Source organism: Ursus arctos, unplaced genomic scaffold (genome assembly GCF_023065955.2).
Source record: "Ursus arctos isolate Adak ecotype North America unplaced genomic scaffold, UrsArc2.0 scaffold_6, whole genome shotgun sequence".
Classification (NCBI taxonomy): domain Eukaryota; kingdom Metazoa; phylum Chordata; class Mammalia; order Carnivora; family Ursidae; genus Ursus; species Ursus arctos.
Window position 1 is genome coordinate 55,135,696 of NW_026623078.1, and position 12,799 is coordinate 55,148,494.

At 41.3% G+C, this 12,799-nt stretch overlaps 1 protein-coding gene and 1 long non-coding RNA gene across 3 annotated transcripts in view; one reads left to right on the forward strand and one right to left on the reverse strand.

Annotated features, from left to right (window-relative positions):
- LRP12 (LDL receptor related protein 12) overlaps positions 1 to 5,546 on the reverse strand; it is a 72,131-nt gene extending 66,585 nt beyond the window's left edge. Inside the window, exon 1 of one of the 2 annotated variants that reach the window (XM_026495584.4) lies at positions 5,354 to 5,546. In XM_026495584.4, the coding sequence (XP_026351369.1) occupies positions 5,354 to 5,432 (79 nt within the window). In that variant the 5' untranslated portion in view covers positions 5,433 to 5,546. The remainder of the gene's footprint in view (positions 1 to 5,353) is intronic. The other variant, XM_044382654.3, reaches the window with a different exon arrangement.
- Positions 5,547 to 5,676: 130 nt separating this feature from the next.
- On the forward strand, positions 5,677 to 8,707 carry LOC130542893 (uncharacterized). The gene is made up of 2 exons (XR_008957765.1): positions 5,677 to 6,372; positions 7,178 to 8,707. It is a non-coding gene; the product is annotated as an uncharacterized LOC130542893 (long non-coding RNA).
- Positions 8,708 to 12,799: the final 4,092 nt, after the last annotated feature.

Sequence of the window (12,799 nt, forward strand, 5' to 3'; positions counted from 1 at the left end):
GAAGTCTTCTTCTAATTACCCTGTGTCTGTTATTCACTATCTCTGCCCCTTATCAGTATCTTATTATACTTATTTACTAGACTGTCAACCTTATGAGGGCAGAAACTATGTTCATCAGGTTGTTGGGCCTTACACAGTGCCAGATAAAAGCAAGTGCTCAACAAACATTTGCTAACATTTGCTAACTCACTAATGAGTGAGTGAAGAGATAGGATTGGTTGCAATCCTGGCTCTACTACTTCCTAGTGGCTTGATCTTAGATAAGTCACAACCTTTCTGAGCTTCAATTTTCTCTTCTACAGAAAAATGACAAATACCTTACAGGACTGCCAAATGAGACCTACGAAAGATGAATTGGCAATGAAGAAAGACCAAGTGCAGTATCTGAACTTAATTTAATAAATGTTACAAACTTAATTTAATAAATGTTAGTTTCCTTCCCTTCCTTCTATAGCTTAGACAGTGAGGATTCCTTAGGCTAATTCAGTATTGAAACTAAAAATATAGAGATAGGTCTATATATACACCCATTGTTGCACATAGGTAAAAAGACTGATGACATGCATCTGAACGGATAGATTGGTAACTTGTATTTACACGATCTAATCCTACGCTTTAGAAAATGGGAATAAGTAGTGTACATCTATCCCTCACTCCTCCCCTAAAAAAACGGTGGGGGAGGGTAAGGAGAAAAAGAGAAGAACCTGGAGGGAAAGGTAACCTTAGAAATTAGAGATCATTAACTCAACTTCAATTCCCAAATTTAGAACAACCTTCATTTACCTATAAAGACTTGCAGCAAGAACAAGATTAAAACTCATTCTAAAATAAAAACATTTTCTGTTCGCTTAAATCTATATAAATCTCATCTATATTTACCCCCTTTTACCTTTCATTTTTTTAACTGTAACAGTATTGATAAAAGAAAAAAAAAAAAAAAAAACCTCAACTACAAAAACACCTCAGATCAGAAACACAAAAAGGTTTCACTGTTCTCTTAATTTCTTGATAAGCTTTAAATTGTCTAACCACGAAAGTCAGTCTTTTCTTTCCATTCTCTTTAACTGCTGTTCACTTTTCAGCCTGACTTCACTTTTATGTTTTTGTCAGAGATTTTACTTTCTAGGAACCTTCTAAATGCTTTACCATACATCATTCAAAGCTCCTCCATATTCTTCCTAGAACACAGCTAGCCCTCTGAAAGTGGTCATTTAACACTTTCTGCCTGCTTAGAATTTTATAGAATGTGCTGTGTACCATCATATTGTCCCCAGGATATGGATATAATTTAGATTCTAAACCCAAGGAAGGGTTTATGTTAAGCAATTAATTCAGTTTTATTCAACATATTTTATGTAATCAAGCTTGACTTTTTTAGAAGTAATTGGAATCTAGTTTAGATTTTTTTCTCATGTTCCAGTTATTTCTACAACCTTTCTAAAATTGGAACTTCTGGTCTATGCTTAAACTGGAAATTCATAAAATTCTGCTGAATGTTCCATAAAATTCATGGGAAAAGACTTACCCATTAGATATAAAATGCAAGAATAAAAACAATATTTTATGTTACCACAATCTCTAGAACAGTACTGTGTATAGCAAAGACTTTTGACTATAATTAGCTGAATACCAGTTTAAGGAAGAATTTTATCACAGGCCAGTCAGTGTATGCCAGGAAGAGTTCTTACTGCTATCAAATGCTCTGGCAGCAAGTGGCCAGAAACCAACCATCTGCAACTCTCCAAGGTTATTGTAAAATGATATACAAATACCACAAACATTTCAAATTACATTTTAAGGTCTCATCTGGGGCTGTGTTTTCCAAATTAAGAACTGCAATTTATTAGTGGGTCCAAAATTAATAAGTCCAACCACCAAATGAAGAGAGGAAGGGTGAAAGAAGGAGGAATAAATAGAATATAAAATGTTGGAGAGCATCACAGGTAGTAAGAGTATTATTTCATAATCTTTGTTTTGTTCTGTATACTGGGAGTAACATAAAATGTATTTTCAGGGTGGGTTTCCGTAAAAAAAAAAAGTTAGAAAGCAATGATCTGGGCGACAAAGAGAAGTGGAAAATATAAAGTAATGGAACTGTTATGATTACCAAATTATAGGTTGAGAGATGAGCCAACCAACAGCTTCTGTTGACTAGGAGACAGTTTTGGAAACCTCCATGCACTTGCAAAAGCCAGACATCCCTACGCAAGATCTGAAGAAGCACCTTCTCTTATAGCAGGCCTACAACAATGCCCAGCAAAGCTCATAGTTGCTCCCGCTAATGTTTTTATCTCTTCAAACTCCCAACAGCAGACGTCAACTTTTACTTTCTACTAACTCTTAGGCACATTCAATAGTTAAGTTACAGCAGCTAAGATATAGCAGCTCTTGAAAGATAATTACTGGTTCTCGAACAACTACTTCCAGAATATATTAATGATATTTCATATCAGAAGTTAGTCTTTCAAATAAAGCTTTGACATTCAGAAAAGTAATGTAGAAATGTAACTGTCACACTATTCCACTAAAATGGTCACCTTTAAGAGTCACGTACATAGACCACTAAAATGGCCATGTGAAGAGAATAAACACCAAAATAAAGAGAATCTTTTAAAAAGATGTTATGAATTGTTTCAAAGATTCACAGCAAAACTTGGAGCCATTTAATACTGCCATTAATGGATTGAGTCATCCTGTGAAGAGTTAATATTGGAACTGCCTAAATATTGGCCAACCTGTGTTTTTTCACTGAGTCTATGAACACTTGGTTGTTGTTTCTTAATTTTATTTATTTATTTGAGAGAGAGAGCGTGTGGGAGTGCGTGCAAGCCCAAACGCGGTGGTGGTGGGGGAGCAGAGGGAGAGGGACAAACAGACTCTGCCCTAAGCACAGAGCCCAATATGGGGCTTGATCCCCTGACCCTGACATCATGACCTGAGCTGAAATCAAGAGTCTGAAGTTTAACTCACTAAGCCACCCAGGCACCCCTGAATACTCAGTTGTTTTAACAATGATTTCCAATTATTCCTGAAGCCACTTTAAAAAAACAAAACAAACCACTTTTTGATGTATCAGGGACAGTTTCATAAATTACAGCTAATATCTGTCCTACAGGTCCAAGGTGATGGATATTTCTCAGGATGCATCCACTACTCCACACAACTAGTGCATATTCAGATTAAACAAACCCCACTACTGTTAAAGAAGCACATCCCCCATATTATTGTTACAGCTTTTTTTTTTTTTTCCTCTCTCATATAAACCCACATTTGGCTGGAGAGACAGAAGAGGACAAAAGTGCAGCTATAAAGAGAATTTCCCCAGTTGCAGGGTGAAGGGTATCTTTAATCTCTGCTCACATAGTTTAATGTTCTGCCTGGCTCACTACCTCCTTTTTTCTTATACTTTGAAACTTGCTGTGGCTTGAGACATCAACCCTGGCACAATTACTTGCTAGTTTTATAACATGGTCCCCCCACTGTTGGAAAAGGAGTTTCATTCTTTGCCTACTAACAATTCCTCACTGAAGACAAATTCCAAAAAGATAAATCTTTGATAAGCACCTACCAGAAAGTCGTTTTGTGTACAAGTACAAAAAATGTACCAAGACAAATTACAGGGTTCACAGCCCCTTATCCTTGGAGGCAAAAAGACTTTTAGTTCAAACACTAATGACACAGGTTTTAATGAAAGAGCTAAAAGAGCTCATTTATTTATCCATTCTGATCAGACATCGCTAAGATTCAATTTTGACTATAGCAGAGGGCAAAGCAGGACACTTCTAATCACCCTAGATTAAAGATGCCTTCTTGCTTTCTTCTCTCTTCTGGGCCATTACACCAAACCTAGAGCAGAACTATACCCACCTTCAGGCTAGAATAAACAACATAATAGCTTATTGATCTCTGGTGTAGACCCAAACCCACAAGTCATCAGGCAAGTAGAGATCACAGCGACTTGATGCAACTAACACTCAAAAGTCACGCACAGGGTTTTCTGATCACACACAAGCATACCATTGGCAATTATTACATCAAATGTGGACCAAACCTTCCCCCACCCCAAACAAACAAAAATAATAATATGTTAACCAGGTCACGCAGCAAGCAATACCTTTTGAATCACACTGAAAAACTATTTTTTGGTTGTCAGTAAATGTTAATTTATGTTCATTAAATTCATTTACTGTAATTTCTCAGGTTTTAAAAGTTACCATCATTCAATTCCACAGATAAATGCTTTCAAAAGAGGTAATACTTGCTGGTGAATTACGTGTTGACTTAACTCCATCACCACACCATTAGTGGAGTGAGTGCTTGTGGCAAATGACTTAGACATTTTCTAAGTGAAATCTCCAAAGAACGGTAACTTCTAATTATTTCCTTCTGAAGATATAAAAACACCATTCTAAAAAGTAAAGGTTAACTGTGTTCATTGAAACACCTTTTTCAATGCGTTTCACTGATAAACTAAGAACTGTGAAGTCAGAAGCAGAACTCAAGTCTCAAGCAATGAACGCTCTAATTAATTCCATTTAGCTCTAATTCAGACCCTGATGTAATATAAAGCTTAGTCCTCACACACAGGCTTCAGCCGTCTCTTAACCTCAAAGGAGTATATGCAACGCAATCCACAGACTGTACTGAAGCAACAGTGACAACATTAGCGGCCAATGATGGATGAAATGACAAATGAACTAGGAGTCAGGGCAGACATCTACGCCCTAAGGGAGAGACTGAGGTGGGGCTGGAAACTATTTTCTGGCCTTCTCCCGCGTGCTGCTTCTGGGGAAGGGACAGGATCCAGCACGCCCGGGATCGAAAGAGCCTCGGCCTCCGAGGTGCAGGAGTGGGAAGAGAGCAGCGGGCTGCTTTTTCAGGGAGTGGGGAAGATGGGGGATTGGTACGGTGGGAATTTCACTAGGGAGAGAACTTCCTGACCCCTGAAGGGTCAGGGGTGGCAGGACCGTCCCGACAGCGGCGAGGGCGACCTCCTCTTCCTTCTCACACAGTCATACATCTTTGTGTGTGTGGATTGTGCAAGGGGCCCTCCGGCCCAGGTCGGGAAGTCCGCCCGCCACCCCCCTCGCTTCACCGGGACTCCCTCCGGCCGGGACGCCCAAACCCCTCTCAGACAATCCCGAGGGTCTGGAGGTGGTGAGTGGACGAAAGCATCTTCGTGTGGGGACACCCTCGGGGCATCCACCCCTCGCCGGGTCTTTGTCCCGCCAGCGGCGGGGGTCTCTCCCCGGTTCTCGCGGTTCTCGCGGGGAACCCCTGTCCTGGAGGCCTCGGGGCCCAGGGTCGCCCCAGCTTTGTTCGGTCAGCGGGGCGCAGGGACGCGGACACTTACCGTACACTCCGGCGAGGAAAAGCAAGACCAACGCAGACCTCCACCGCGGAGACTCTTTTGTGCTCCAGCGACTGGCCATAACCACGGCAGATGGAGGGAGCGAGGAGGAGATGGAGGAGGAGGAGGAGCTGGGGCCAGACGCCGCCGCCACCGAGCCCCCGGCTGCTCCCTGCGCGCTCCGCGGCCGCGGGAGGGGGAGGGGAGGGGCCGCCGCCGCCGCCGCCCGCCCGCGCTCCCTCCCTCTGGCCCTCCCTCAGCAGCGCGCCAGCTCCCACCCCGGGCGGCGCGAGAGCCCTACGCGGGGCGGCCCTCCCGGAGGCAGGGGCAGGTCGAGCGCTCACGGGCGCGAGGCGAGGGGGCGGCGGAAGCGCGACTCCGACCTCGCACCGCACAGGCTAGCCGGCGCCGCCAGACGGAGCGCGAGCCGGGATCCGCGCTCATCCGTGCGATCGGCAATCATCTGGCCCGCCTGCCTTGGTTCCCGCCCCGCGCTCCGCCGGACTTTCCCAGTCTCGGGGCCGGTTTCCCCGCGACTGGAGCCGAGGAGTAAGGCAGTGCCAATCGATGAGCGAGCACGCGAACACCGGCCGCGAGGTTCCCGAGAGCTGGGGAGCTGGGTACGCAGCGTACCTCCGCTGCAGTCCGAGGCCTCCGCGATGCCCCTGCGGGTGGTGTGAGGACAAGTTGGGAGGCTGTGGTGGCTGTGCTTGCGGGGAAAGTGGGTGAACGGAGGCTAGGAACTTGGGAGATCCTCTCCCTTACCCCCGCATGCCTCCGCTTAAAATCGGGACGGAGCTAGGGGTGGGTGGGTGCCAGTTAGTGCTGTCGTCGTCGGGCCGGCCAGGGTGCACGCGTGCCAAGATTCTGGTGCTGGACACCCAAGCTCAAGGTGCCTGGCTTCAGTCCAGCAAGGCTAGAGTGCGGTGCTCTTCCAGTCTGGCGTGGAAGCCGCGGGAGGCAGTTTGACATCCCAAGGGCTGCGGGGAGCGGAGGAGCGGTGGGAAATCCGCCTGGGTGAGGTACTGGTGCTGGGGGGACGTCTTTCTGCGCTTCCTAATTTCCCTAAGCACCTTTCCCCGATCGCCGGAAGTGCGGCTCCTCCTTCCTTTAGCACTCCGTAGCACTTTCTAAATACTTTTGTAGTGACATCGGCACGCCTGACCTTCCTCCGTGTATTTTTAAAGTGTTTGTCTACACGTCTTATCTCCCTTACTGGATTTATCACTGGCCTTTACATGCACTCTCCTGGCTATTCATTGAAGACCTACAATGCACTATGCTGTCCCATTGACACAGGTTATCTCTTCTTAATCCCTAACAACCTTGTGAGATAAACATAATTGTCCACATTTTATAAACAAGAAAATGAGACTCGGGTTAAATTACCCATAACGATATAGCAAATAAATGGTTTGAAACCATTTTTCTAATTCCAAATTCAAGCCTGCTTCCCCTATATCACAATTAACTCTGTAGCACAATGCTTAATGCCTAATAGATAAACGTTAAATTTTAAGATACACTTTTTGGAAGGTACATTTAGGCTTTACCTCTATCCCCTACCGATTTGTACCGTTTAAGATTTTTTCCCCAGGAAATGGTATTTCAAAAGATAAAAAGTTTATTAACAAACAATAGAAAATCCAATAATTAATACATTTTGTATCAGCTGACATAAAGAAAAAACAAAAACCAACCAAACTCCAAAAAATGTTTTCTGTTCTTATTGGAGAGGAAGGAGCAGCTTCATTGTTTTTCATTAAACAACCTGCAGTTGTCTTACCTACTTATATGATCCTAGACTCTATTTTCTTGTTTCTTCAGATCTCTTTCTGGAAATTGTGCTGCTATGATGACTGTGCTTAGGACAAGCCACAAGCGACATGAAGAGAATTTAGACTGCATCTTCCCCTCTCCACTTTTAGTACCATTCAAGGAACACTATCCCCCAGACGTGATATACAGTGTCATCAGTCCCGTGACACCCCTCCCACCCCTACACTTGGTCATCCACCCAGACCTGTCTTCTGGGACTTATCAAGTTTTCAAACTGGTCTTAAGGTCCATTTGAAAACACTCAATATTTGGCGAGGACTCCAAAGAGCTTTGGTTTATGTAGATCATATCTAGGGATATTTACCATTTACAAATTAAAAGAAAAATTTAAAATATTTGTAAATTGATTTAAAATAAAAAATTCATTACAAGTTAACTCTTTTTCCAAAACAAAACAAAAAAATGGTGAAATGTGTGGCATTGTTTCCATCTTTGTAAATCTCCTTGATGTCTGGCCTAATAGAGGACAGCTGGATTTTCATATCTGCTTCTGCATCCAATCTGTTGCAATATGTTGTTTTGGTTGAAGTATATGAGGAAAATTCAGACTCACACAGATATACCATTGGCAAAGGGAAGATCTCATGTACCTCCCCAGGGTTCTTAGAGAAAACTTTGAGAATGTTGATCTAGGTGTCTATCTTAATACCTTCAAAACCTAAGTGTTTTGTTTCTCATTGCAAAGAATTAATAAATACCCATTCTAAGATGTTAGAGACTGAGTGCTTCAAAGTACACCAGCCAGATATTTATGGTTCATGAAGGAACATTTTTATTTGTACAGAATCTAATTCTGATAGAATATCAGACATTTGGTAAGCAACACAGGGCAGAATAGTTATTCAATATTACCCCTCTTCTTACCTAATCCATCTAACCGGGCATCTTAATGTCTACTGGGCTGATATGTCAAAAACTCATATACAAAAAAGCACTTAGAAATCTATAAAAACTGTAGAAATTGGTAAGTATTGTTAACAGTTCTATTGCAGTTGGACTGCTGGTTTGGCTTGGCCAGGGTTCTGATCTGCACCCCATAGAGCATAGAGGGTGCTCCTGAGACTCATATGGTTCTTAATCTGGGTCCCTGGATCCACGGACGGGCTTCAAGCAGTCTCTTAACCTTCCTGAAATTGTACTAAAATTTTGCGCTCATATCTTTTTATAGGCAGAAGTTTCCTTATATTCAGGAGATTCTTAAAGGGCTGTGTCAACCATTAAAAAAAGTTTAAGACAAATTGAATGAAACAACTATTTGAGTTGCCTCTTAATTGCTTTCCCAGTGGTTCTCAGACTCCTCAAAAACATGCATTCAGGAGTGAGGAAGTGCATGGATCGTTTCTTTTTCCCTTGACATATTCTGAAAAGGGCCACAATCCTTTATTTTATGGAGACATGCCCTTAAATAATCCTTCTGTTTTGATTTTAAACTTCCTTTTCCTCCTTGTTCGGTTATCACCATATATAATGGTTTAATTTTTACTTTTGTCACCAATAAAAATTCCTTCCTTCCTGGTGTAGACCCTGCTCCATTTAGTAGCATTTGAAAATCTCATCAACACTGAGGTTAGACTGGGAATTTAAGTCTACCACTCTGAGCATCATCTTTTATTGGAAAGAAAATTGATGATAGTGGATTTTCTGCTTGGCATGTTGCCAGCAAAGCTAAATCTTTTAACTCCTCCTCAAAGGAATATTATGTTTAAAAAAGAAAAACAAACTTGATAAACACATATAACTAAAAGGGAAAGAAAAATTTTTCAACTTGAAGTTAAATAAATGAGATATCTTTACAAGCAAATTGTAATTTCCATTGGAGTTGTGTAATATAGGATAGCAAATGAGATCCATCAATCTAGGCAACTTCTCTACCAGTTCCCAAGCACATTTATTGTGGTTATTATTTATTATGTTCTGTGCTCTGACAGCATACCCAGCATTGTACCAAGTAGTCAAAGGCATCATCCTGGCTGTAAATTAAAGAGCCCCATTCCACACAGATTTAGTTTTGCCCTCATGAACCCAACTTCTTAATTGCAAAACCCAACTGTAGAGCGTACATGAATTTCTAGTGCTGACAACATCTATCTCTTGTGGACATATGTAACAGTTGTCCCTACCAAGAAAAAGGTAGGGAAGGGGGAATTAGCTACAGAGGTTGGTACTTACAGATACTCAGAGCATTTTTGTTGTTTAACTGCTAGGTTTCCAAATGTACTTCCCTGTGTTTTTTTAAGTTCTTCCTATGATTGACTGAGGTCGTAAACTGGAAATGCCTGTGGAATGGAATCTTATCCCCTAGGAGCCCACCAGAAGTGAATTTGGCAATTGTGATGGCAACCCAATGGCTCTTTGTTGCCTAATTTCAGACGTATGTAACTTATTTGTTTGTACTTTGCCCAAGTCCAAAAAGGATTTTCAATCCCCCAGTGTATTTGTAGTAGACTATAGTTGTTAAAAGTATATGTCTTAAGATTTAACAGAGCTGAGTTAACTTTGGTCTAGTAACCTAGCCTTTTATACCTCTTATTCCCACCTGCAAAATCAGGGGGGAAATGGGGTGTCATTAAATTGTGTACATGCCTTAAATGGGATAATAATAATTGCTAATATATATTGAGTGCTTACACCAAATGCTACACATTTGGTCCCCAAAGAATCCTGTGATGTTGATATTATTATTATCCCTGTTTTTCAAATGAGTAAACAGGCACAAGGAAGTTAGTAATGTTCTCAAAGATCACACAGGTAGTAAACGATCAGCATTTAAACTCAGGCCCTTTAACTCCAGAGCGCACACTCTTAATCGTTCTACCATGTTGTATGTAAAGCACTTAATACAATGCCAGGCATTTAGTTGTTACTCAATAAATGGCAGCTACTATTATTAGACATATAAGTGACAGAAAAAAAATGCTCATTCTCCAATATCATACAATTTAAAATAAAATCTATAGAGTTAGTCTTTGTCTTCCTTTTATTTCCCGGAAATAGCTGATACTACCTTTAGTTTGGTTTAACTTAGACATAAGCCTCATCTGCATTTCTTTTTAAAAAGAAAAGTCATTCTTAAAAGTTTTATTTCCTTGAATCTTAGAAAACATCAAGTATCAGTTAGATGAAGCATAAGTCTGGCTTTTGATGCTTGTACTAATTTTTTTTTCAGTGACCTTGTAGTCATTATTTATAGTTTCCTTTGAAGATCAGAGAACCTTAGGTTGCTTATTGCCCTAATCTTTAGGAAAGATCTATGACAGATTTTTCTGATCCCAAAGAATACATCAAATCATATGAAACTGCTCAGTTATCAGGCCATGAAAACAGAGGTCATTTCTACTAAAGAATAGATTACTCCAGCTTCATCATGAAAAGAATATTCTCCTTGGAAATACCCAGGCGGGTTTGCATTTTGAATATGTACCAGCTGTGATGGAAAAGAACAGTCTAATCCTTTCGATTCCTGTAGTCCACTGCCTCGCTTGCACAGCAGGGGACGTGCAAGAAATAGTGTCAAAAAGCATTTCAATATAAAAATTTTATTCTCATACTCAACAAAATGAATTAAGTAACTGAAGATAAGCATTATGTCAGTTGGTTCTAGTCACCAGGTCACTTAACTCCAGTCACCAAAACTTTTTTTCCGGGTTATTAGTAGTTCTGCTTAAGTACAGACACTCCTGACATGGAGACCCCAATTTATAAATTCTCATCTGTGCAAAATTTCATGAAGTACTTTTAGCCCTTTCAATGTGGGACTTAAGAGTAATTACTGGCAATTAGCAAGTAGAGAACTAGCTCCATGGAAGCTGTCTCTGCTGGCCTGTGAATGAGAATGAGGACACAGTCCACAAGCAGGTTGTGCTGACTGTGCTGCCTCTGGATCCCATCCCCAGCAGCACTAACCTGCAGTACTCCAGGGACTAGGGTATGTAGGCAGGAGACTCCTTAGGACATTTTGCCCTTTTTTTTCTTTCCTGTGGCCTCACACAGGCAGAGGAGAGAGAGCCAGGCTGCCTACTATGCACATCTATTCTTTCCCACCCTCTTCCTCTCTCTCTATTCGGTGGATGATGTCTTCCAGGAAGTCTGTTCTCAATGTTGGTCACCCTCATCATAGCAGTTCACCTGTTCCCTCGGGAGACTCCTTCCAGTACCAGCTTTGAACCTGTTCTGGCAAGCCACCTCATGGGCACTGCTCATTAACTCAGAAAGAGCATGTTAAGAATTGAGGCATGGACCAATCTCTGAAGATGGGAGAAATACTTTGAATTCACTAATGCCATCTATGGCCTATGGACTGCTGTGCATTTGCTAATCTGAAGAGTAGAACTAGCATATTGAGATTCTCCCATCTTCACTGTGGGAGGTGGAAAAAGAAGGGAAAAGAAAGGTCCCGTGAGACAGGGACTTTGGTCTCTTTTGTTCACTACTGTATCCTCAACCCCTAGAGGAAGGCCCATCTCCCAGTAAATGCTCAGTAAACATGTGTTGAATGAATGAATAAATAAGTTGAAGAATGAAATACAATAAACCTCACTGCAGGATGAAGCCCATATCACCTTGTGTGCCAATGTTCAAGATACAACTCAAGGTTTTGAGGTTTTGAAAAACTATTCTGGTGTTGAAGCCATAGTTTTGCGCAATCTTGTTGCCAGTGTTTAATATTTCTGGTATACCACAGGTTAAATGGGTTGTTAATGGCCTCAACTGGCCTTATAATATCTGTAAGTTGGGCACTACTAATTTTGCTAATTATTAAACAGGACCTTTGTTCTCCAACCCAGCAGACATCCTCAGAAAAGAAGGCTTTTCAAAACCTTCTTCTTCAGAAAGCTGTAAGCTAACACCTTGCTTCAGGTGTGCAGATTCCAATTCTATTGTCTATGAAGTTAAGCTGAGTTAATCAGTCTAAGTGATGAAATCAATGCCCAGTGTGAAGTCAGGATCAGAGGGCAGAGAAGGGAACCAGATGGCCAGACCTTCGCAGTATGCATTCAAGATTTGTTCAAGAGATTATGAATTTCTGGGTCCTTAGTCACTCCCGTATTAAAATGTAAGTACAGGGGTGGCTGGCTGGCTCAGTGGATAGAGCTGTGACTCTTGATCTCAGGGTTGTGAGTTCGAGCTCCACATTGGGTGTTGAGATTACTTAGAAAAATAAAATAAAATCTTTAAAATGTAAATACACAGAGTACTTTCCAACTTCCAAATTCCAAACTAAGTTATCTTTATTATTTATCATTTGCTATTTTCAATATTCTCTCCACTAATATGAATTTGCTAAAGTTGATTATTCAGCAAAATAAAATCAATTCTCTAAGAATTAACTAGAATATTGTTGGGATTTTCATAATAAGTCACTTCATATTTTTGAATACTTGAGATATTCTAAAGATTGTGGAATGTCTAAGTTCACTCAATCACCTGATGGGGGAGGTTCTACTCTGTCAGGTTAGTCATTGTATATACAAAGAGGCTTATAATCTAGTAGGGAAACAGATATACCAATAAATATAAGCAACCCTCATTCATTAAGCAAGTATTTACTGAGCACCTAATATGTGCCAGTCATTTTTCCAGATGCTGGGACTGCTCAGTGTACAAACATGG